At 34.0% G+C, this 25,855-nt stretch overlaps 1 protein-coding gene across 5 annotated transcripts in view; it reads right to left on the bottom strand.

Annotated features, from left to right (window-relative positions):
* Window positions 1–25,855, bottom strand: part of CYLD (ubiquitin carboxyl-terminal hydrolase CYLD) — a 451,655-nt gene that overhangs the window by 93,342 nt on the left and 332,458 nt on the right. For all 5 annotated transcript variants that reach the window (XM_090407955.1, XM_090407951.1, XM_090407953.1 and 2 more), the window contains one exon: window positions 8,471–8,591. In XM_090407955.1, the coding sequence (XP_090264081.1) occupies window positions 8,471–8,591 (121 nt within the window). The remainder of the gene's footprint in view (window positions 1–8,470; window positions 8,592–25,855) is intronic.

Below are 25,855 nucleotides of genomic sequence, written 5' to 3' on the forward strand. Positions count from 1 at the left end.
TTTAAGCCATATTTATATGGTGCCCACTACATCATAGCAGATGGAAAATGGAATTGTATTGAAAACCCAACATTAAACAAAATAGAAGGACACCCCTGAAGTGGAAAAGTGAATATATGCACAGTTAAAAATGTCTTCACAATGCTCAAATAGTAGACATATAGAGGATTTGCAGTCCTAATCTCCAGGCTTCATGCACATGAATCAAGGTATTGGCACTCATCTTGATTGAATTTATATCTTTTCTTCCCTTATAAATAGGGTAATTCAGATCCCCCCCCCACCCCCACCGTGTGGTGAATAAGAATAGCCCCACTGTAGCCCATGCATGTCATACGAGGTGACTAAAATGGATACCCAGTGCCTGGGAGTATAGCTGGGTCACCCTGTCTCTGGGGGTCATAATTACGGAGACCTGGTCCTCCAGGTTGGGAGTTAGGCATGGGATCGATGATCCTCACCCTGGAAAAAAACAACTTGTTATGAAATCTAAACAAATAACTGCTGGATGGACTAAATGGTGACAAAATGGCAAATGTTTTAAGGATTTGAAAATTGGATCATGGAATGTATATTCTATGTACTGATCTGGAGCTTTAAAAATGCTGTTGGAGCAATTGGATAAATACAGGATACTTGTTACGGCTATACAAGAAATGAGATGGACAGGAGAAGGGATTATGGAAAAGAAAAATCATATTTTTTATAGCTGCCAAAAGAAAAATCACATGTTTGGAACAGGTTTCACTGTAAACAAGAGAATAAAACATCTTATCATGGACTTTAAAGTAAACTCACCTTGAATGTGTATGTTACGAATTAAAGGACAGTTTTTTAACTACAGTTTTATCTCTGTACATGCTTCAACTGAAGAAAAGAATGATGCTGAAAAAGAGTTGTTTTGTGATGAATTAGATAAGATATATGGGAAATGTCCAAAGAGGGATGTAAAAATGATTATAGGTGATTTTAATGCCAAGATAGGTAAAGAGGATATATACACAGGCCAACCATTGGGAAATATAATTTACATAATGAGACTAATGATAATGGGATTAGATTAATCAACTTTGTTTCTTCAAGAAATATGATTATTGGTAGTAGAATGTTTAATTATATAAAGATATTCATAAAATGACCTGGAAGTCTCCTGATGGAGGCACCTTTAACCAAATCAATCATCTTTTGATGCAAGACACCTATCCAATTTGATAGATGTTAGAACCTACAGAAGAGCAAATATTGATTCTGTTCACTATTTGATTATATCAAAGATTAGAAGCAGAATCTCCAATGCAAGGAAGATATATGGGTCCCATGCTAGAAAGTTTAATAAAGAAAGATTGAAGGAATTAGAAGTTAAAGCCAAATATGGTGAGAGAATCAGTGAAAACTTGTCTGATCTAACCACTGGTGAGAGTGTTAATGAAGCTTGGGATGTTCTTAGGGATGTCATAGTGACAACAGCAGACATAGTATTAGGAAAAGTCAGTAGAGCTAAGTATAACCATTGGTTTGATGCAGAATGTGAACGTGTGACTGTATTAAAAAATGAGGCATATAATGCAGCAAAGAAACCACACTTGTAAAGCTGTGGAGGAATATCATTTGGCTAGAAATGAAGAAAAAAGAGTGCATACGAATAGAAAGAAGAAATACCATGTGGATGAACTTAAGGAATTGAAACATCTCAGGAGTATAAATAAAAGCAGATCTTTCTATCAAAATTTAAATATTAGTCGGAAAGATTTCCAGCCTAGAACAACATTATGTAGGGATAAGGAGGGTATAATTTTGAGTGGGAATGAAATGATACTAGTGTTATATCGTAATTTCTGCTCAATCACGTTTTATTGTCTTACAATTCTCTCTCTTTAGTATTTAACTAGTTGTAAGCTGATATATCAATCGAATATGAAGAAAATTTATATTATACTGTGCCACTCCATATTCTGAATTGCAAGAGCAATTTAGATAAATCAACCTTCAACTGTATTGGGTTATCATAAGCTGATTTTAGGCTGAGGTTTTCTTTATTACATAGGGTTCCCGCTAAGATTTGAATTATTTTAATGAGCGGTGCAATGAAAAAATCAGGCAAATACAAGATTCAATTCAAATAAAATTATTTAATGCAGTGACACATAAATTACATCATAACACAATATTCCAACAGGGACATTATGATTGAACGAATATAAAGCTCTCATTAAGTCACTAGTATACTACTCAGCTGAGCATAAACTTTATAATTAAAGATTATATTTAACAGATCTTATCCTTCTTATTACAAAGAACTTATATCATAACTCTACTCTGATTAAGGTTACATTTCAAGACATTTAAATATCAAATCAGTTCAAGATATTCACAAAGAATACAACTCATGAACCATCAGACATTCATTTGTAATTCTCTAAGTTCTGTCAATCAATTTTAGTTCTTGTAAGTTCGAGATTCCTAAATTACATCAAATAGGCTTCACAGTATTCTCGTTCAGTCAATGAACACTTAATTCAATAATATAGCATTTATCACTTGAAGAGGGAAAAGTCTTAGCACATCACACATTAAATCTTGACTCGCTGAATACAGCAACTAGGAATAATTTACTTTTGGCGGAATTAATTTTCGTTACTTCTCACTAAGTATAGTAAAGGTAATCTTACCAGGATATAGCTTCATCACATCATAAGGAGATCGAACAATAATTTTAAAGTCCTTGCTGACTTTTACTTTGTAGTAACACAAACTTAAAAGAATTTTCCACTTCTGCGACTGATTTATAGACTTAGGAGAATATAACCTTTATGCACTTGGTTTAAATTATCTACCTATTTCTTCTTATTCTTATATGTATTATCCTATTTCCTGCACTATTCCACTGCTAGGCGTTAGGAAGTTTTGGTATAAATCCAACTCAGATAAAGGTAAGTTAAAATACCACTCAATTCCTGGTCCTTTAAATACTGTTTTTGGCATGTCAAAATTCCCCTCCAGTCTCCAGCTACCGTTCTCTATACTCCCCTATTCGATTCTCCCTTTACTTTCGTTTTCGTATCCACTCCTCCCTTTTCCCCGCCAATAACTGGTTCTCACCGGTTAGGCTCACATCAAACTTGTTTTTCGCTTCGTATATAGTAGTTCACACTTCAACATGCACTAGGAGAAATTTGCATGTTTTCTCACAACATTGCTCACACTTGGATAAAGGATTAAACTGAATTTATTATAACAAATCAAATGATATCACAAAGAATCTTCTGGATATATTAAAATTACATACATCACAGTTTCTAATATTATTATTAAAAGAATAAAGTAAATAAAATAATTGACACTTTAATACAGAGCCTTTTCATATCTATAATATGTTTTAAAATCACATAAATAAAATTAACTAACAAAACTTAAAAGGAATTACATGAATATTTTATAAGCAAGAAACTAACAGAAAAATTTAAATAAGTCCTGCTTATGATATGGTATATGATGTTAATTATGAATGAAGTATTATTATTATAAATATCTTCATTCACAATTTAACACTAGGAAGATGGGTAGAGCATTTCAATGAACTATTGAATTCAAATATATCTGGTCAATTAGATGATGTGGAAGAGAGCCAAGATCTAGAAGATGTTGAACCAGTACCAACAGATGCAGAAGTGGAGGCAGCTATTAAAAAACATAAGAACAATAAGGCCCAGGAATGGATAGGATACAAGCAGAATTAATTAAAACTTCAGGTACAGAATACTTCAAGCAGCTGTGTCAACATATCAACAAAATCTGGATTAATGAAACAATTCCAGACAAATGGAATCTGAGTGTAATATGCCCCATCCATAAGAAAGGTGATGTAATGATATGTTCTAACTATAGAGAAATTAATTTACTATGTACAACTTATAAAATTTTCTCTAACATTCTATTTAAGAAACTTTATCCCTATGCAGAGAATGTTATTGGTGATTATCAGTGTGGATTCCGTCAAGGAATATCTACAAATGATCAGATTTTTAATATACGGCAATTACTTGAAAAATGTAATGCATTTTGAATTGAAACACACCACCTTTTCATAGATTTTAGAACTGCATATGATAGCATAGATAGATCTAACTTATTTATTGCAATGGAGGAACTACAGATTCCACAAAAACTTAGTTTTAGTTAAAGCTAATGAGAAATACCTGTTGTCAGATCAAAATTCAGAACATGTTCTCTGATCCAATATATATAAAAAATGGTGTTTGACAAGGGGAACTATTCTCTACAAGTCAGTACAAATTATGGCATATGCAGACGATATTGATATTATAGGAAGGATATGAATGGAAGAAACTTTCATTAGTTTAGAAAAGGCAGCAAAGAAGATGAATTTGCAGATTAACTAAGAAAAAACAAAGTATATGCCAGTAACTAGAAAGATTTGTGATAATAATCCTTCTCAAATCAAAACTGGTTCCTATAAGTTTGAAATTGTACATAGTTTTATATATAAGATCAGAAGTTAATTTTTTAGTGCCTGCACTAAAAATTCAGGAAAACTTTCCTAAATGTCGGCTGTTGTTCTGAAAAAGTGAAGATAAGTAGATAGTGAGGAGCGTGAAGAGGGTTATTTTATTCAACCATGAATAGGATATAAGTTACGTGTCATTAAATCATTGCTAGTCTAGTCAGAGTTAAATTCATTATCCTTCTAAATTTTGTTTTATTTACAGTTTTATTCCTACTTTTTGATATAGCTTTAGTCATCTATTTGGTTTTCACATTTCATATGGTTTCCCAGTTTTACAACATTTTTCGAGTACTTTTAAAATTTGAATATCGACCATATTTTGATCTTATATTATCCCAGTAGGTTTGATTTGTTCATCTAAGTGAAAAATTTTAAAAATAAATAATTCATTAATCTTAAACTTAAAGATTGATAAAAGGAATAGCTCCATTATCATGGAGCTTAGATATTTTATTTATCGTCTTACGTCAGAAGCTACATGAAACCTACGTTTTCAGAATATTCATTCTAAGTTCTGTGGTTTTCTAAAACCACAGTACTTAAAGGCATAATCTTTACTGCTTAGCTGTACATAATAAACATTACAGAAGATTGAAGAAATATAATTTGTATATTAAACCTGTGCAATTTTTTGGAGCTTACCAAATTAAAAAACTTGAGCAATTTCTTCAACTAACAAAGAAGCATGGAGACTTTAGGTTAACTATATTAAAATTCTTAAAATATTACAGATCTGCGCATGTGCAGACTTTCTCCAGTACAACTTAGTTTCCATCTCTCACTGTTTGGAATAAATGATTATAATGACCCAGTAGCTTATTCCTGAGATTGTTCTGAATATTACAGCATTCTCTGCTTAACTGTGAGACTTCTATATCATTTTCATGCCAACATTCTTTCCATTAATAACACAAAAGCATTAATATCAACGTTAATAATACTTCTACGTACTTCCACAGTTAAGTACTAATGATAATCCATTTAATAACTTACTGACATTCCAAAGATATCTAACAAGAGTTTTTTTGAGAATTACTAACATGATGGAGCAAATGCCATCAAACAGAAGTATTTAACATTGGAGAGCCAATCTGTGATATCTATTAGAGATTTGAAAATAGTAGAACACACATTCTACAGCTGCCCTCTTGTTCTGCATATTTGGAACAGACTATGTAATGTTTTTTTTTTTTTTTGCAATACCTCTATCATATAGCAATGGGGAAAAAAATTAGATTAAATTTCTAGTCTTCTAAGGTTTTATGCTTTTGCATTTAAGTTCTTGAAGCGATAGTATTGCACAAGTGGTGGATAAATGGAATTTGAAGTATGGTGAGAGGTTCTCTCTTAGGGATTAGTAGTCCAAAGGGAAAACCTCTGAGATCCAATTTTCTAAAAACTTTTGTCTTATCAACACTGGCAGCTAGTTCACTGACTTTGCTGAATTTTTCCAAAATAACAAAGAGATGTGTGTTGAGAATCATTATCACTCAAAGTGCCTACTATATCATCAGCATATGCTAATACTTCCTCCCCTTCATATTTGAGGGAACTGTTTTCCCCCCATACAAAGCACACAAACTGTCAACGTTCTGAAAAAAAAAAAAAAAAAAAAGTTCAAGAATCAATACAAAGAGGACTAAAAGGAAAACCCTGCTTGACTTCTTTTGGAAATCTGACTGGGTCTGATAAGAACCCAACGACTAGAAAGTGGTACTTGTATTAGCATAGGTAATGATGGGCAGTAGCTGTTTTTGCTACCACAGTATGTTGGAGGATGTGAAACAGAAAGTGATGCCAGACAGTATAAAAAAAGCTCAAGTCAGATTCACTGAAAGTATCAACAGTGTGCTTTTATGTATTTAATTCTGCATTCAGCCTATTGCTGATAATATAAAAAAGGGGTCTTGAATCAGTATTAGACAGAGAAATAAGTCTCCAGCTGTTATGATCTCCAGTAGGTTTTGGAATGAGGAGGGTATGGCTGGTTATTAATTAACTAAGTATGTGACCTGAAGAGAGAGAGAGAGAGAGAGAAAGGAATTAAATGGTTTAACAAGAATGGGAAGAATAATATCCTTAGTCTCATAGTAAATTCCATCCCTAAATTACAGATCTTGGAATTTCCTTGCCTGGAATTTTTTATATGCTGTAGAGACTTCAGCTGCTGTAATGGATCTTTCAAGCTTGTGCTGATTATGAACAAGAAGGGCATTAATATGCTGATTTATAACTTTTCATGGTACTATTGTCTTCAAACAGATGTTCATGCTGAAAGGAGTCGAAGATGTGTTCTGTGGTGGACGTCATCACTATCCATAGAGATTTTGGTGCGAGACATTACTTTAGTGACAGTCTGTTGAAGAATGTAAATGAAGGGGGTGACTGCTAAGTGTTGTTGATTTCTTATGTTAAAATTCTTTTTTTCCATGAGGTCTGTGGGTCTGATTTTGTCAATTCCTGGACTTGACTTTTGCTTTAATTGTGAGAGAGCATCTTTCTGCCTTTTCTATCTTTATGATGATGTTTCAACCTTTATAGATTTTTATAACTAGGAGCCAGACCAGGGAGAATGCTGAAGTAATATATTTTTCATATTCAGGTAGTAAAATGGTATATCAGCATATTATCAAAATACTCTGGATCAGAGATCATTATAGAGAGTTCACATGCAAATTTTGTTTAAATATGCTTGGGTAAAGGATCAAAACAAAAATATAATTTCTTGTTAAGTGTAATATAATTTGTAACTAAGTGGAAAAAACTTTTTACAATCTCTGATCTGGAGTATTTTATGGATATAGTCATAAACCATTTTGCTACTGGTTCATGGAAAATATATGACTTGTGCATTAATTACCACAGGATATTCTGGATTTAGTTTCCAGTGATGAGACCTCAATAATGACTAGTCTGGGTAGTGCATAAAGCAGAGCCATATACACTTCCAAAAGGAAGTGTGCTTTGTATTATGGGATATTGTGCAACTGATGTATAGCCAACAGCCTCTGTAAAGATACCTCATGTGTAGACGTTTTGCTTACACTTGGGTAAAGGAATAAAACGAGAATATAATATCCTGTTCATTATTATTTAGGACCAAACCAATCTGAATAGTGACCCTTCCCATAATATAGAAAAATGGAAATGCTTGAAAGAAAGTGTGCTTTGCATTATGGGATATAGGATCAACTGATATGAATTCAACAGCTTCTGTATACAAGTAGACTAGTTGTAAAGATACATCATGCATAAACTTTGTTTGCTTATACTTGGGTAAAGGATTAAAATACGAATATAATTTCTCAGTGATTATAATTTACGTAAAACAGATTTGAATGTGTTTCAAAAAAATTAGAAAAGCAATCAGATTGTATAAATGTCAGAAATATGTGAAATATGAAGACATAAGGAAGGAATCTGACATCATTAGCATTCAATATGCGAGAGATTAATCTAAGGTGATGATTAATTAATCTAATTAATTTCCTGTTCACTGAAACTGAATAGATTAAAGGATAGTAAAACAGGTACATATTATTATTATGATTCAGGAATCCATGGAGTTACAAGACTCATTCCCGCCCTCCAATTTTGATAATTTAAAATTAATGGATGTTTCATTTTACCAGCTATCTGAAATATGCTGGAGATATACTTATGGGAAACACACACATACCCACACAGCACTTTTTTTTTTGGGGGGGGGGGGAGATGGTACACAACAACACGGAGTACTGGCACCTGTATAAACAGTGACATAAGGATACGGTGTTGTTTTAATTTCCAAATTTTCTTGCTGGCAATGAATGCACACTGGCACCTATTGTTTTACAAAACAAGCACTGTGTGTAAGGTAATGAAGTGCATAAAAATTTCAAAATCACATGGATAAGTTTCCTTGTAAATATATAAAGGCACATTAAATTAAAAAGACAAACATACCTCACATAATTTAATATCTGATGCTAGAAATGACTGATCAAATAGCTGCTGCACAGTAGGTAATAACAGTTTTTCATCTTTTTCAACAAACAACTGGTAAAAGTATGATTCCTGTCCTGAACTACAGAAATAGAAAAAGTAAGTAATAGTACATGCTAACAGTGTGCATATATTATTATTCCACTTCATTAACATGATGAATCAAATATAAAAGATAATATATAGATATATAAGCAAAACCTAATCCTTTAATGGAAAATTCAATAGAGCAGAGTGTAATATGAAATGGATTTTATTCATTTTGAAAATAACATTCATTTTTAATTTAAATATGAAATTATCATCTGATGATAATTTAATATTAATTAAAAGCTTGCTTATAACTTAAAATTAATGCTGAAGCTTAGCTGAGAAAGTAGTTGCTGTGATAGATGAGGGTGTAGTTTGAAAGGAAATTAGCATGCTGCATATGATAGAGATGAATGACATAATTAAGTTGTATGAGATGAATAGGCATGATGAATATCAACAAAAATAACTTGGTATGAGAGAAACTGCATTCGAATCAGTTTGGTGCTGTACATCTGGTGCATTTGTTGTTCTTGATAGCATACGTAAATAAAACTTGTATATGGAAGAGCATGAACACAGACAGGCTGTGGAGAAACAAGAAAAAAGGTACAAGGGTGCAAGAGGCTATGACAAGACAGAGTATACTGGCAAGAAAGCAGAAAAAGGAGATGTCTGTTTCAAAGAGATGTAACATGGGAAGAACAGAATTACTTGTGTGAGGAGAGCTGGTATTGTAGTTTTGAATTCACGGCAAACTAAACTAAGGATATGAGGCCAGTATAATTATATCTGGTAGCTGTGTGTATTATCTGGCTGGCTTGTGTGTTTAGTAAGGATGGAGAGAGATGGTGTAGATGGGATCCCACAGAAATGGATCAGTGATATATAGAGAAATTAAAAAAAAATCTACAACATGACTGCTTATCCATTTTCAAATAGGCATTATATTTATTTATTAATGCAATGAGTATAAGAAATAACATGATGTAGTGGCACATATGGGTTAATACACACAGAAAAAAAACAAAGCATACAGAAGTCATGAAGTGGGGCAATAGAACAGGAGAAGTACATAAAGACAAATTATCCTTGACAAGAAATTATATTCTTACATTAATCATTTACCCTACTCAAACATAATCAAATAAAGATTGTATGTAAAGTAACTTCACATAAGTATTTTGTGTATCAGTTCTTCAATTGTACGTAGTATTGGACAGAAAAAAGAAATTCAAAGTATGGTGAGAGGTTCTCTCTCTTAGGAGTTAGTCCAAAAGGAATGTCACTGAGAATCCAATTTTTAAAAACTTTTAATTTTGTGTGTGATTATGCTTGATAGTGACTTGTCAGTTACTATCAAGCATAATCTCACACACACACACACACACAGTGTAAAGCAACTTCAAATAAGCTTTGATGCTTTTTTGTGTAAGTTCTTGAAGTGTTAGTATTGGACAAACAGAAAAAGGTTTCAAGTATGATGAGAGATTCTCTTTTCCAAAAGGAGTGCCTCTGAGATTCTATTTTCCAAAAGGAGTGCCTCTGAGATTCTATTTTCCAAAAACTTTTAATTTTTATAGATGCTTATATGGCTTACACATGTAGAAAAAATGCAGATGTTCATTCAAAAACTCCAATATATTTCATACAATATAACATGAACATCATGGAGAAACACCTAACTACATTAAAAACATGACTCATGTAGCATGTGCTTACTAGAACCTGTCTTGGTCATAACTGAGTTAACAGGATTACACTATTAGAGGTCAAAGGGAAAAAAACACAATGTGCAGATTAAAAAACAAATTAAAACATGAACAGTTCATAGCAATCACTTCCCAAAACCTGGAGATGGGCAAAGTCAGAGTATGCCAAATGCCAATCTCCAAGTTTTGGGAAATTACTATTAACTGTTGATAATTTATTTTATTTTTAATAAAATAAAAACTGCACACAAACTTTTACAATTGTTCCTTTGAAGCCTAACAGTGTAATCCCATCAGCTCTACAACTTGACCTAGTAAGCACATGCTACATGACTCATGTTTTGAATGTAAATGAAATAGGAGTTATTGAATAAAATTCTACAAATATTATTCTACACGTGTGTGTGTGTGTGTGTGTGTGTGTGTGTGTGTGTGTGTAAGCTGCATCAATATCTATAAACATGTCTAGTACACATTTCCTTAAAACAATTTTTAATTTTTTCGTCAGTGGCAGTTAGTCCACTGATCTGATGAATTTTTCAAAAATACCAAAAAAGATGTATACTGAATCATCTACTACATCATCCACATATGATAATTTTTTCCCCTTGCACAGTATACAAATTGGCACCTTTCTGGGAAAAAAAAAAGTTTCAGAAAGAATGCAAAGAAAAAGGAACTTAGAGGGGAGTGGGAATCTTGCTCGACTCTTTTCTGAAAATTGACAGAGTTTGACAGCATCCCACTGACTAGTTACATTAGTATTGGGTTCTTTAATGATGGGAGTAGCCTTTTGTCCATCCCCAATTTGCTGGAGGATGTGGAAAAGAAAGAGGGTGCTGGATATTGTCATCAAATACTTGAGTAAGATCCACTGACATTACTTCCATGAGATACTTTTTCATATTAACTAGACAGAGTAGATCATGTAGCAGAAACAGATTAAATTCTACTGACCTGACTGGAACTACATACACCTATGTGCTTTTGATTATGTATCTTTTTTTCTGGCTTTGAGCCTGTTCTTGACAATGTGAAAAATGATGTAGCCAGTATTTGACAGAGAAATAAGTTTCTAGCTGTTGATTATGATATGATGTCTATTAGGTTTTGGAATGAGGAGGTATAGCTTGCAACAAATTAACTTGGTTATGCAACATGTGAAGAGAAAGAAATTATAGAAAATAACTAGAATGAGAAGAATAAAATTCCAAGCCTTGCAGTACAGTACTATCCCTACATCATATGATTCTAAGGAGTTCTTTGTCTGGCATTCTTTATAGGCTATAGTAACTTCAGCTACATGTCTAATGCATTTTGGATGTAAACAGGAATGACATTATCACTTCCCAAAATCCAAGCACCATAGTTTGTTTCTCACAGTGCTATTGTCTACAAACAAATGTTTATAGTGTTTCTGAAAGGAGGCATGAATGTCTTGTGTGGCGATATACAATAATTTAGGTGAGAGTCTTATTTCTGGAATTTGATGAATTGTCTATTGAATGTAGCTGAAGGATTATCTGCTAAGGACTGCTGCAATTTTATTTACAATTCAATCATGCTCTGTTTTACTGTCATTTTGAATTTTGACTGTGTCAAGTCCTAGTTAATGTTATTCCAAATGGAACAGAAGGTCTGGAATTTGGGTGAAACGATCAATGGGAAATCTGGTGGAAGTATATATGGTCCAGAACTACTTGCTTCATGCACTAGAATTTAAGTAGGAGTGAATTATGATCTGTCATGCTGATGTCCAGATGTTTGATCTGGATTTCTCTATCTATCAGAGAAGAGGAGATATAAATTTGATCAAGCCATGAATCAATCACTTGATTCAAATAAGTGTAAGCCTGGAGATTAGGGTTGTGAATTCTCTAATATGTCTGCTTCTAGAGCTTTGACAAGACATAATTTTCAATTGTGCATATCCTGCTTTTCACTTCTAGGGTGCCTTCAATTTTGCCTAATGCAGGGTTTTCAATATGTTCCAGTCTTTGCCTGTCATGATGTAGTGGGCACAACATAAACAAGGCTGCAATTCCTCGAAGAATAATCGAACTGTTCTATGGGATGGAGCATGGACATTTATAAACCTTATTATACATCAATGATATTCCCAGTTTGTTGTTGCAAAGATTCTCCCTTGTGCATCCCAAAAATAAGAATCCTTACTCCAGTCCTGTTCCACCTTCCAAAGCTCCAATAAGATAGGAGCAGGTATTTCTGTTAAGGTTTTATATCTTTATATATTCAGAAGTATGCCTCTTTGAGGAAAAAAAACAACCTAATATTATGGAATAGTGAAAGTTTCCATACAGCTTCTTGTTCTGGACTGAGGAATTCTCATAAATATAATGAAGCAACACAGAAGAAAGATATGATTAGTGAAGTGCAACTGGTAAGTCTTTTAACATCTAGATTCTTGGTTTTTGTAAATTCTTTTCCAGCTGTGCATTGGGAAATCCTAATGCAAGGATTTCCTAAAAATTATTGGGAAATCCCCGCATTTTATTTTGTTGGGAAATCCCTCTATTAAGTTCTCTGTTACTGAACTGGTGATTGCTTGAGATCATTAAAATTAGATCATTACCTTGAAGTGTGCAGTTTGTGATTTTTAAGGTTTCTGTAATGTTATTTCGGATTTTATTTGAGTTTATAGATTTTTCCAGGTTCTTCTGTTCTTAATGACTGCAATGGAATAATTTCTTTGTTGTGAATTAAATTCCAGCCCAAAATTGTGCATAATAAAAGTAAAAATGCAACTTTCAAAAGAAACTTTATTTCTCTGTTCTCTAGAATGGGATACAAATTTTTTGATCATCGAAAAAAAAGGAAAGTTACATGCATTGTAAAAAGTTTATATTTAACATCCCCCCCCCCCCAAAAAATCCCTGATGCTGCAAGATCTTTCACTTCCACAAATACAACAGCTTATCCTACGAGCGTTAATAACTAAGAAAATGGAAAAAGCACTCTATATAGTTATAAAATAGAATATAAATTATAAAATATAAGATAGTTATAAAATTAAAATGGTGTATTTTTGTTAGCTTTTGGAACATAACTCTTCTTTTTGTACTTAGTCCCATATAGCACGGTTTTGCACTACAAGAGATTTTAAAACTGTAATTTAATTAATATTTCCAATATTTCACCAAAGTTAAATTGCCATTATTAGGGAACAAAATATGCACATGCAAGCATTACACTAAGTAATGAAGCTCAACTGAGAGTAGGCCTAAAGTAGATGGATGCAGACCTAAAGACAGAGAATGAGAGCTCTCCAAATTTGAAGCAGTTTCGTGCAATCAAATTTCATGAAGTTAAGGTAGTTTCTTTAGGCAGAAGCAGATTCAAGAAAAAGTCTTTCATATTTATATTTGTTGTGATGGAATAGTACTTAATGGGCTGTAGTTATGGAAACGGATATGGTTTCATGTTCAGGAATTCTGATGTTGGCTGTCCTAACTGTTTGGTCATATTAGGATAGTTTACAACAGATGTTTATCATGCCCCTTATAGTTGTAAACTATCCTACTATGGCCAAACAGGAAGGACAGCCAACATCAGAATTGCTGAACATAAGGGCTATATCTATTTCCATCACTACAGCCACCCAGGACTTGCTGACCATGCTCTGGACATCCATTATAGAATATGCTGGAAAAAAGCCACTCTACTCCATCACAGCAAATACAAATATGAAAGACTTTTCTTTGAACCTGCTTCTGCCTTACAAAACTATCCTAGCCTGAACAAATTTGGGAAGCTCTCCTTCTCTGCACTTCAACCCAACAGCCAAAGATGCCCAATTTAGCCCACTAGAGGTCACTATTTAGAGCTTTAGGCATACTCTCAGTTAATATGCTTCATCTTCATTAATTAGTGGAGTGACTGCATGCACATGTATTTTGTTCCTTAACAATGGCAATTTGGTTATATTGAAAGTATTAATTAAATTTATTTTAGCTAATATTGTAGTCTATATCATAATTTCCTTAAAATATGCAGTTAAGAATAGCCAATGTATAAGCCTTACCAACAGAAAGAGATTTTATAGGAATCTAACTACCAGGATATGAGTCATCTGCAGATGGTGTTTATACAGAGAACTTTGCATCAATGTACTTTATTATTTTTTCTTTCATTATTTCCCTCTTGTTCCATTTAGATTTTTTTTTTAAGCATGTATTTTAATTTCTTCTGTTTATCCTCAATTTTTTTTTCAATTAATTTTTCCTTTTTTGATGATCTCATCTGGATACTAAGTTCTTTCAGATATCTCGATTTCTTCTTGTAGAAGAATTCTCTTTGTCTGCATTTGGTCTTCTATTTCTTCAACTGTTGTGCTAAATTCGTTTCTATTCATTTTAACTCATGGTTCTTGTGGGTTGATAGGGAAACTTTTGGGGTAATTTTTGGTCGATGTTGTCACACATTTTTTGTGATTTTATCAAGCATAGTTATTTTGAAAGTGTCCTCTTTGCTAGACTTAAATAGAAGATAACAGAACTCTTCTTTATTGGCCTTGGATGAAAATGCTGTCTTGACAGGTTCTAAGGGAACAGGTAGTAATGCAATGTTCAGAGCTGCATTTATTTTGGGTTTGAGACAGTGACATGTCTAATCACTACACAGTTAAAGAATTTAGCTTTTGGGCAGCTGCTACTTAAGTGATTATATGGCCACAATACAGATACTTTCTCTGCATGCTGGGATAGTTCTCCATAACTCAAGCTGTACTGATATCAAAATTTGGTAGAAGCATCTTCATGTCCTTACCAGAAAAAAAGTTGGAATCTTCGCTTAAGGTATACCCTTTTTTTTTATGTTACTGATTTTACTTCATTTAGAGACTGTCTGCATAAGGATTTCATCATAGCTTTTCTATATATTCCATTGGAAATCTCTTGATTTTTGCTGTTCTCAACTGGTTTCCTGCCATTACAGGAATTACTGCAATTTGGAATGGATAAATCCCATAATAGTTCATCCTTGGTTTCCACATCATAACTACAATTAAATATTTCTCTCTGACAAATGGCATGAAAATGTATATGTTATTAACCCCTACTACCTCTTTTGAAACCTTAGTCAGTGTCAACTCTTCATATTCCACAATTTTAACAGAGTTTGCATCCTTGGAAGAATTGGTATTATTATCTCAGAAAAAACTAGGAGTTCAGTTATAAGAAAAACCTTACAATCACAAAATAAAAATGAAAAAAAAAAAAAAAATCCAAGTTATAGAAACAATTTTACACCATCAGTAAATGCTGCAGTTACTGTAAAATTATGGCCATTCTGCACTACAGGATTTCAATGAAAGAAATCCTGTAGTAAATTAAAGAAAAATTAAGAAAATAATATAATTTCTGGTCAATTATAATTATACTTTCTAACAGGTAGAAGAATTTTCTACAATTGTATCTGGTGTGGAGTATTTTAATAACATGGTGATCCAACATTTTATTACTTGTATATATAAATATATTTTTGCTGCATTGATTTAACCTTAGTGTCTTTTTTGATCTTGCACCCACTGATGAAACCTCAAAAAAGGCTGAAATAAGCAGTGATTATTTCCATGATTTTGCATTATGGGACACTGAAGCAACTGATATGAAGTCAAGTCAACAATATATATATATATATATATATATATATATATGTTTTGCATTATGGGATACTGAGGCAAGATACACAAACACAAGTAGACTATTTATGAAGATACTTCATCTGCATACTTTGCTTAAGCTTAGGTAAACAATTAAAACAAGAATATGATTTCTCAGCAAGTATAACATACTTTGTAATAACCAAGAAGAAAACAAAATTTTAACTCTTTGATCCAGAACATGGTGATACATGTTATTACTTACATATAGAAAATATATGATTTCTGTAGTGCAAAATTCTTTGTATAATTATTATAAAAGGTTTTTCACAATTTTATGTTTTCTTATTATGAAAGGTTTTCATCCACTTGGCTCAATGTGGAGTTATGGTCAACTACAGGGACTGGAGAGCAATCCCAGGCAGTGAATTCAAACTGAAGCAAGGTGGTTAGCTTAGAAAAGGCTAACTACATATGTACCAGTTGTCTCTGGATTAGGATAAAGAAGGTGCGATAATTTTTTAAACTTTTTTCTATTTGTCTTTTCTTCTCCTCAATCTTATCAGGCTCTGTTGCACCCCTGTACTATTTTGGGCTTGTGATGAACATCACTTCCCTTTTTCACTTCAATAAAGGTGGAAAATGATTTGAGTAGTGACTCTTCCTATAACTTTTTTTCCCCATTATGGATACAAAAGTATATGATGTGAAGTCAGCAGCTTCTGCACAGATATGTGGATGGTCTGCAAAGTTCTAGGACTCAACCACAGATGGCAACACTATTGGCAGGATTTTTTTTTTCTAAGTTGGTACATCTGTCATAAGCATCCACGTGAAACTGCAAGTCATTATATCAAGTAGTTTGTTTTATACAGCTATCTGAAGCAAAAGTGTTGTCTGTATCCCTTGAAATAGATAAAATTGAATATCGTGCAGTTATAAAATACTTTGTAAAAGAAGGTTTAATGCCAAAAGAAATTCATTCGAAGTTAATAAAAGTTTATGGGCACCCTTCTCCTTCATTTCTGACATGTGGCCGTACCAGCCTTGAAGATGATCCACGTGAAGGACGTCCAAAAAGTGTAACAACACCAGAAATCATTGATCAAGTGCACGATATGGTATTGAATGAGCAGCAAGTCAAACTGCATGAAATTGCTGAGATTATAGGTATTTCAAAAGAACATGTAGGATATATTTTGAATGAAGAATTGCAAATGAAAAAGCTTTGCGCAAGATGGGTGCCACACTTGTTCACAGCAGATCAAAAATGCACTCGCATGAAAATCTCTGAACAGTGTTTGGAGCATTTTAACAAGAATAAAACTGATTTTGTGCATTGATTTATTACTTTGGATGAGACTTGGATTCACCATTACACACCGGAATCCAAACAGCAGTCAAAACAGTTGACAGAAGCCGGCTGTTCAGCGCCAAAGAAGACAAAGTCGGCTCCATCAGCAGGAAAGGTCATGGCATCGGTGTTTTGGGATGCTAAAGGCAATTTGTTTATTAATTATCTTGAAAAAGGTAAAACAATAACCGGGTGGTTATTGTTTTACCTCTGGTTAAAACAATAATAATCTTTTAACCAGACTAGATGAAAAAATTTGTGAGAAAAGACCTGGTTTGCATAACAAAAAAATCATCTTTCATCAGGACAATGCACCTGCCCACAAAGGTGTTTTGGCAATGAGAAAATTAAGGGATCTGCACTGCGAATTGTTGGAAAATCCACACTATTCCCCAGATTTGGCTCCCTCTGACTTCTATCTCTTCTCAAAACTAAAACTCTTCCTTGCTGGTAAGCGTTTTTCTTTGAATCAAGAGGTGACTGCAGCTGTAGAGGGATATTTTGAAAATCTTACTAAGAACACTACAGGGATGGGATAATGGTGGTGGAGCATCACTGGAATAAATATATTAGTCTTAAGGGAGATTATGTTGAAAAATAAAAATAATTTTGAAATTATAAATTTGTTTTTTCATTGTTAGGCCGAGAACTTTTCAGACCATCCTCGTATAAGTGGAAGGAATTTTAGCAGATTAATATAACATTGATAATGCCTCCTACCTACATCCTGTAAAATAATGGAGTGATTCTAAGAAGTTATAAGAGTACAGTGAGGAATACATTTTTTTTCTGTGAAGGTGGTACATTTTTGGATAAGAATGTGAGTGTGGAGACCATGAATAAAAACATAAGTGGAAGTGGACATTTTATGAAAAGAATAAACAACAGATAACTTTTGTGATAAGTGTTTATTATAAAACGTTCATCTAGGTATCAAGAGAATCCTCATTAAATAAACTGGAATACAGTCATAAGCAAACATAATAGAAAAATCTGAACAATGGGAATGTCAAACTGTGAGTTAGCACAGATAAATAATAATAATAAATAATTAACTGGAATGAGCAATATTAAATTGCACTATGTTCCACAAAGGGAATAAATGTACCCTAGATGTAGCAAAGTTAAATGGGTCTCTTTGCATAACATTTCACAGGGAAACTTTTATGCACAACTTTAGTTTTTTTTTTCCCTAAAGAACCATTGTGGTTAGAGGTTTCCAGCTCATGGTATTTCATGTCATTTTACCGTTCCTTGTAGATAAACTACAAGTGCAAGAGATTTAATAAACATCTGAGAAGGACAAGATGGAAGTCTAATAAAACCAAAAATTTTGAGGACAGGGAGGAATGGTGCATGATAACCACAGAAAACCTAATTCCTAAATTATTAAGAATATGTTCAGATATGATGATGATTCTCTCTCTTCTGCCAAGATTGGTAGAGTACGCCATGAGCCCATCTTCTCCACTCTTCTATTAATAAAGTCTTTCTTGAAAGTTCTTGAAGGCTGATGATCTTAGCAGCTTTCTTAACATTAGTGATCCAGCTTATCTTTGGTGTGTCCCTTGTTCATTTGGTGTTCAGATATTTATTATTATTAAGATAGACATTCAGAGATTCAGGGACTGATCGAGGGAGACCATATACTACACACAAGCTATTGTACTTGTTCTTGAATTCATTCACATCACACAATGTCCAATGGCAATTCAATCACGCACCACTCTATGAAAGAAAAATCTAGTCCTCATCCCCCTTCTTAGCAGCATTCATTCCCAGCTTCCAAGGATGCCCTCATGTCCTTTTCCCACCCTCCAGAAAATCTAAAATTCCATCAACTGAATCCTGTATGACTCTTTCAGAAGTTTGTAAGTCTCCATCATATCACTCCTCTTTCTGCTGTTTGCTAGTGTCTGCACTCTACAAATTCTCAATCTGTTTTCATAATACTCCAAGATCCCTCCTAATCAGTTGCTTCTAGCAATATAATATAATACTGGATATCTAATCATGCCAAAGTGATTGACTTTACATTTAACGACGTTGAACTCATCCATTTTTCCATGCCCACAATTCCAGCCAATTCGAATCATTTTGCAAGTACTGCATATCAGCATCATTCTGATTACCCTACCTATCTTTGCATCATCAGCAAATAGCTGTATGTTGCCTGTCAAATCTTTCATTAATGTACAGATTGAATAACAGTGGACCAAGCACTGATCCTTGTGGTACACCACTGGTTAGATTAAATCTTGCAGACTCACATCCCCCGTATACAACTTTTTGATATCTGTCAGTCAGCCATCTTCTTATTCATGCTAATATTTTATAATCCAAATCCATATTCTCCAATTTATGCAAGTTCCATACTGTATTCTGTCAAAAACCTTAGCAAAATCCAAAAGTATCATGGTGTATCCATTCCCCTTGTCTAGTTCAATAGTAACATTATTATACAATGTTAGCAAATTGCTAAAACATGACTTTCCCTTAGTAAACCCATGCTGTTCATTGCAAAGTAGATTCAACACATTTCTGAATGCGAGTCCTAACCAGTTTTTCCAAAATCTTCACCACCACTCCTGAGGCTGATTGGTCAATAGTTGGATAGATACATCAGTCTTTGCACCATCCTTGTGCTTATTGTCCCCCCCCCCCCCCCCACATACACATTGTTTTCAAAACTGAATAAGAAACTCAAGGATCGGAATCAAAGAGTTTCATGCTGAATATGGTAAACTATAAAAGTATCGGCGGCTACTAGCATAAGCTAAAGCACGTAGTATAAACTAGGGCTTAGTACAAACTAGAGCCACTGATACTTTTATAGTTTACTATATTCGGCATAAAACTCTTTGATTCCGATCCTTGAGTTTTTTTATTCGGTTTTTAAAATAATGTGGGATTTAATATCCCCTTAATTTAAATAATGTTACATCACCCGAAGTGAACCCTATTGGCTCTTTATTTAAGTAATTTAAATTAATGTATTTAATTAATGTAAGTAATTAATGGGTGATCTTTTTGACAACTTGCATAGCAAAGTATATAAGTTCTTTTCGCTATACCCTCAGTATTAATTTGGTCTACTTGCTCACTGATGAGACCTCAATAAAAGTCGAAACCGGTCTGGGTAGTGACCTTCCACCATAATGTATAACATCATACATCTCCTAGGAGATGTGTTTTACATTATGGAAAATACTAAGAATAGTGATCAGAGCTTTACCCACCCTTGCTACGAATTGCTCTAGTTTATACTACGTGCTTTAGCTTACGCTAGTAGCCGCCAATACTTTTATAGTTTACTATATTCGGCATGAAACTCTTTGATTCCGATTCTTCAGTTTCTTATTCGTTTTGAAAACAATGTGGGATTTAATATCCGCTTAATTTAAATAACCTCTCTATGTTTACTTGTTATTGTGTTTTTCAACATCCAAACAATCTTTTGCTATTTTGCCAACTTTTGCAAAATGGCCTTCCATGATGTCTCCAAACAACTGTGCTACTATTAAAAATTCCTTTCTAGATACCGAGGCAAAAACATTCAGCATTGGAGTATTTACAACATATTTTACATTAGTCATATAACTTAGCCTCTTGTTGGAGAAACAGGAGTGGCTACATCAACCAATAAGCTTTGCTATTACTCGTGAGCATTTCCATTATTACTTTACCAGATGTGACTTGTTGGTAGTCCTAGCAATCAAAGTCAGTCTTTTGTCTTTACCAATACTTCGACTATCCATATAACTGTAGAATTCTCTAGGATTTTGTTTTGCTGTCTCAGTCCTTTCATCTTGTTACGTCGCTTTTTTGTTTATTGGTTCTTATATGCTGCTTATTCTTATTACTTCCCTGTTAAACTTATCTCTTATTCCCATATATAATCTTCAATTTTAAGACATACTACACTTATTCCGTTCTTTATTTAAATCTCCCCCTTTTTAATAAGCAGTCCTATTGGCCTCTCTATAGTTTAACCACGTGTAGGTTACTTAGTGTTTAGGGCTTTGTCCTTGTGTGGGACGTGACCATTTACACATCATTCTGAAAAAGTCCACCCGATGAGCATTGACAAAATTTATATTATAACTGCGCCAGCCAATACCGAGGATAGATGTGACTCTTACCGAGGATGGCTCTTTCAGAATGGTACACAATGATTAAACTACAATAAAACTTATGTTCAGTACTCTAATTTCTTGCATGCAGTCGTGGCTCGCTTTGTTTAATCATACACGTGGGTTCTTCCCGCTAAGTTTGTCAATATTTTTATGAGTGGCTGTTTGAATTCATATATTAACAACAGGTCAGGCAGGTACTAAGAAACATGTTTAATAAAATAGAGAAATCATACAAGCAAGCATTATTACTAATTAATCTGAATTGTTCTCAAGTAAGATCCTTGGTTCAATACTAATATACAAAACATATAAACAATCTTGTATAGACCACCATTATAAGTATCTTAACATTATCTCATTGATATCTATCTAACAAACCTTTTACATTCACGTGGTCATTGGTTATATCATTCTACAGATTTACTATTAATTCCTGCAGAATAAACATGGCCTTGTTAGGCAGATAATTCTCAAACAAATGGGCCTGGGCCAAGTTGTAGATAGTTCTTAAAGTTCCATAAAATTAGTCCACTTCACAAAATTTCTTAGGGAAACACACACTTTCTTAACTGGAAATCACAATACTAAAGTCTACTTTATCGTCTCTGTATTGATGCTATGGCTTTCTTCTTGCCTTGTCTGGTCATCAAGGCTTCTTCACTTTGCCTTTCGTCTGATCACCTTTGATCAACTATACGGTCAGAACCTATAGTTGATCGGGAGCATAGCCAGAATGGACGGCTTCTGCTTGGTTCCTCTGTCGCACAGCTATCCTAGTCTTAGGAGGTAACTAGGCCGCTCTCAAACGCTGTGACAGATGAACCAATGCCTTCCACAGCCAGCCAGGAACTTCTTCGTCGAAGCGGACTGGACCCTATGTCTGAGAGAGGTCAGGAAACAGGAACCCAAAAAAAGCCTCGAGTAGGGTTTGCTTGCCCTTTTTGTTTTCGTTCTCTTCTCGATGTTTCTCGGCTATCGCTATACCTGCCAACGTGGTCACGTGAGTTTACGTCATGGCATCCAGCTCCCTCTATAATATCACACGTGCACATGTTGTGTTCTTCTTGGAAGGCACTTTAGTTTCTCTTTCCTATAACTACCTTCCCCCTTTTGGTATGTGTAACACAGGACGGTTAAAGGTGACCCTTGAACTCTGACTCAGAGGCTTTGCTACTTTATAATACATGAAATGGGGTTCTTAAATAGAATTAACAGCTTTAATTAATTTTTATATCTGACCCACATGCATTACATAGGTCTTACATCTGACCCATAGGTCTTACTAACACTTTTATACATTTGTGTACAATTTCTCGCTCTTAATTTTGATTTATATACATAAAGTTATCTTTCTAATCTATTGCCAACATGCCACATTCTCTGCCCATGTTTAATTAAAGTTGTGTCCTGAATAATTCGTGTTAAAACATTTCTTAGTTTATTCAGGACACAACAATATGCCAATTTTTCCTTTCTCACTATTCTTGTCCTTCTTAGCATGTTTCATACTCCTCAGACTGCTAAGGGATATCCAGTTTTTTCCATCTCCTCCATAATGATTTTTTTTTTTTTTTTTTTGCAACTTTTACATATTTTTATTATTTATGCATTTTGCTCTACTCTCTTTATTCTTTTTAACATACACATATATATAATGACCATGCCATCAGTAATCAATTATAAAAAAAAGGTTCCAGACATTAGTGATTTCTCTTAGTCACTTGGTGATCTCCCATTCTGCTTCACTGGTGACTAAGAGAAATCACCAATGCCTGGGACCTTGTTTGGAATCAATGAGAGTTGGCAAAAGTGATCAGTTTTGACATGGGGAAATAAGCACACTAGCAAGCTTCATTGAACAAAGCAGATATGTGGAATTATAAAGCAGCAAACAATGACATACTAAGGAAACTGTATGATCACTCTCACCAACTTGTAGCATCATGGTGACTTCATCTATTATCATCTTACTTAAGTATTACAGTATACACATAATTTATGTTAATACAATTTTTTAAAAAAAATTATCGAGAACAGAACTTACTAAACACGGGGAACAATGATGGAATTATAACCACTTTATGTAACCTTATATATTATAAGGTTACATAAAGTGGTTAGGAGAAAAATGAAGAAGCTGATGTGTTCCTTTAACACATCAGCATATTCCTTCAGCTCTGTATGTGTGTGTGCATACAGGACAGTTTCAAACTGATTTTAACTTGCTAATGTGAGAATTGGGTTAGAAATAAAACAGAGAACCAAGACTGGGGATTGAAGATATAAGAGATCTTAGAAAAATATTAGAGGAGTGAACAGATCTCACTGGAAGAATCACATTAAGCATGAAGATATTAGAAAGAAAGTTGACATGGTTAGCATTTAAAGAATGTTTTTGAAGCGAACTATGGCCATGCTTTTGTGTGGTCACTTAAATGGATCAGCAAAGTAAACAAAACAGGTCTTTGATGCCCGAAAAGAAGGAAAAAGATTCAGAGAAAGATATTTAGGCAGATTCATGCAGTGTCATAGAAGACTGTAATGTAAGATCTGACAGTATTGGAAAGCTTATAAATAATAGATTAATTTGAAGAAACTGTTGACAGGCAGCTAGAAAAAATACTTAATCATGTAGTATGGCACTCTCATAGTATCCTGTGCACTCTTTGAAGGTGTGTGTGCATATGTGTTAGGAATTAATGTGATGGTGGTGGTGGTATCAGGCTAGTGTAGGTTAATTAGTTTAGTCATATAATTTATTTGGGGGTTCTAGGAATGATCTTGAAGACATGCATTGGCAAATTAGTATGAGTGCAGGTCAGGTGATTATTATAAAAGACCAACTGTGGAGATATAGATTGGAAGGAAGAGCAATCACATGGCAAGAAGGAAATGAAATTAATACACCTACTACGAGATAATGACTTGAGGCAGCAAGGAACGGAGGGAACTCAGGGAGTGAGTGTACAGGACCTGATCATAAGAGCTACCATAATAAGGTGACCACAATGCCCTGATTGGCAAAAGTGACCACGTGGTCTTGACCTGCGATATTGTAACACATGAGGAATATTCTATCAAGAAGGGGGGTGATTATGACAATACAAGGCAGGTGATTATGACAAACTTAGAAAGAAGCTTGAATCTATGCCATGGAATAACATCTTGAAAAGGAAGGATGTTTAGTGTATAAGAGATAGTTAAGGTTAATACTGCACCTAGAGGAAGCAATATTAAATTGTATACCTAAGGTAAGGAGGGTTATCAGGTTAGATGGATGAGTAATACTATACATGAGCTACAGAATAAGAAAATGCTGGAGGGTATATAATGAGAAAGGTGACCAGTATGGTAAGGAAAGCAAAATCAGATTATGAGAAGAAGCTAGCCGAGCAGGTCAAAGGAAATCCCAAATAGTTCTTTTGTTATGTGGCAAGTAAGAGGAAGAATCACTATGGAAGATTAATCTTAATGAGTGCTGATGTGATGAGGTGACAGAGGAAGATAAAATAGTTGAGTCACTGAGTGACCGCTGTGCAAAGGTATATCATCAAAGAGTGGTTACTGTTGTAACATATATGACAGACACTGATGTGGAAAGAGAAGTAGATGAATTGGAGGTTCTTAAGATGTTGCATGATCTCAATGCAAATACAGCTGTGGGATTAGATGGGATATCAGCGATATCATACTTGCAAGAATGTGCAAGTGAAATGGCAATACTTCTAACTAGGGTCTTTAAGTTAAGTCTCAGCTCTGGTAGAATTCCAAGGGAGTGGAAAGATGGCAAAATAAATCCCTTGCATAAGGTATGTTCTAAGTCTGCAGTGGTGGTAAAAGTACTGGAAAAATTGGTCAAAAAGAGAATTCAAGAAGAATGGGTGGATAGGAATATGATACTATGAGTGACAATATGGGTTTTTGAAGGATTGGTCATGTCTTAGTAATTTACTAACTTTTTATAATGGATTGACAACTGACTACATGATGATTCTGCTGGATTTTGCAAAGACATATGACTGAATACCACATACTCTGTTATAAAAATTAGAACAAATTAGGATGGATATGACTGGTTATGTGGCTAAGAGGGGCGAATGCTACGCACATATCAAAAATTGGTATACGGAGAAGCATAATCCAAGCGAAAGCTGGTGACTAGTGGTGTGCTGCAAAGTTCACTGCTAGGACCACTATTGTTTAATTTGTACATAAACGATATAGAAAACAATCTAAAAGGAAATATTCAATTGTTTCTTGATGATACGACTATTATACTACTTAGTTAATAAAGGCAATGTAAATAGGCTGTACATCGCTTAGATAAATAGGCGATGTACAGCCTATTTAGATCAGCCTTGCAGGATGATCTAAATAGGCTGTCCGTATGAGCAAAAGATAATGAGCATCAGTTTCATGTGGAGAAATGTAACCTTATGCATTTTGGGATAAATAGATTACAAGCTACGTACAACATTCATGGAACTGTACTGC

The sequence above is a fragment of the Typopeltis vanoorti genome, chromosome 18, assembly GCF_054136105.1.
Source record: "Typopeltis vanoorti isolate ZY-2024b chromosome 18, IOZ_Tvanoo_1.0, whole genome shotgun sequence".
Taxonomy (NCBI): domain Eukaryota; kingdom Metazoa; phylum Arthropoda; class Arachnida; order Uropygi; family Thelyphonidae; genus Typopeltis; species Typopeltis vanoorti.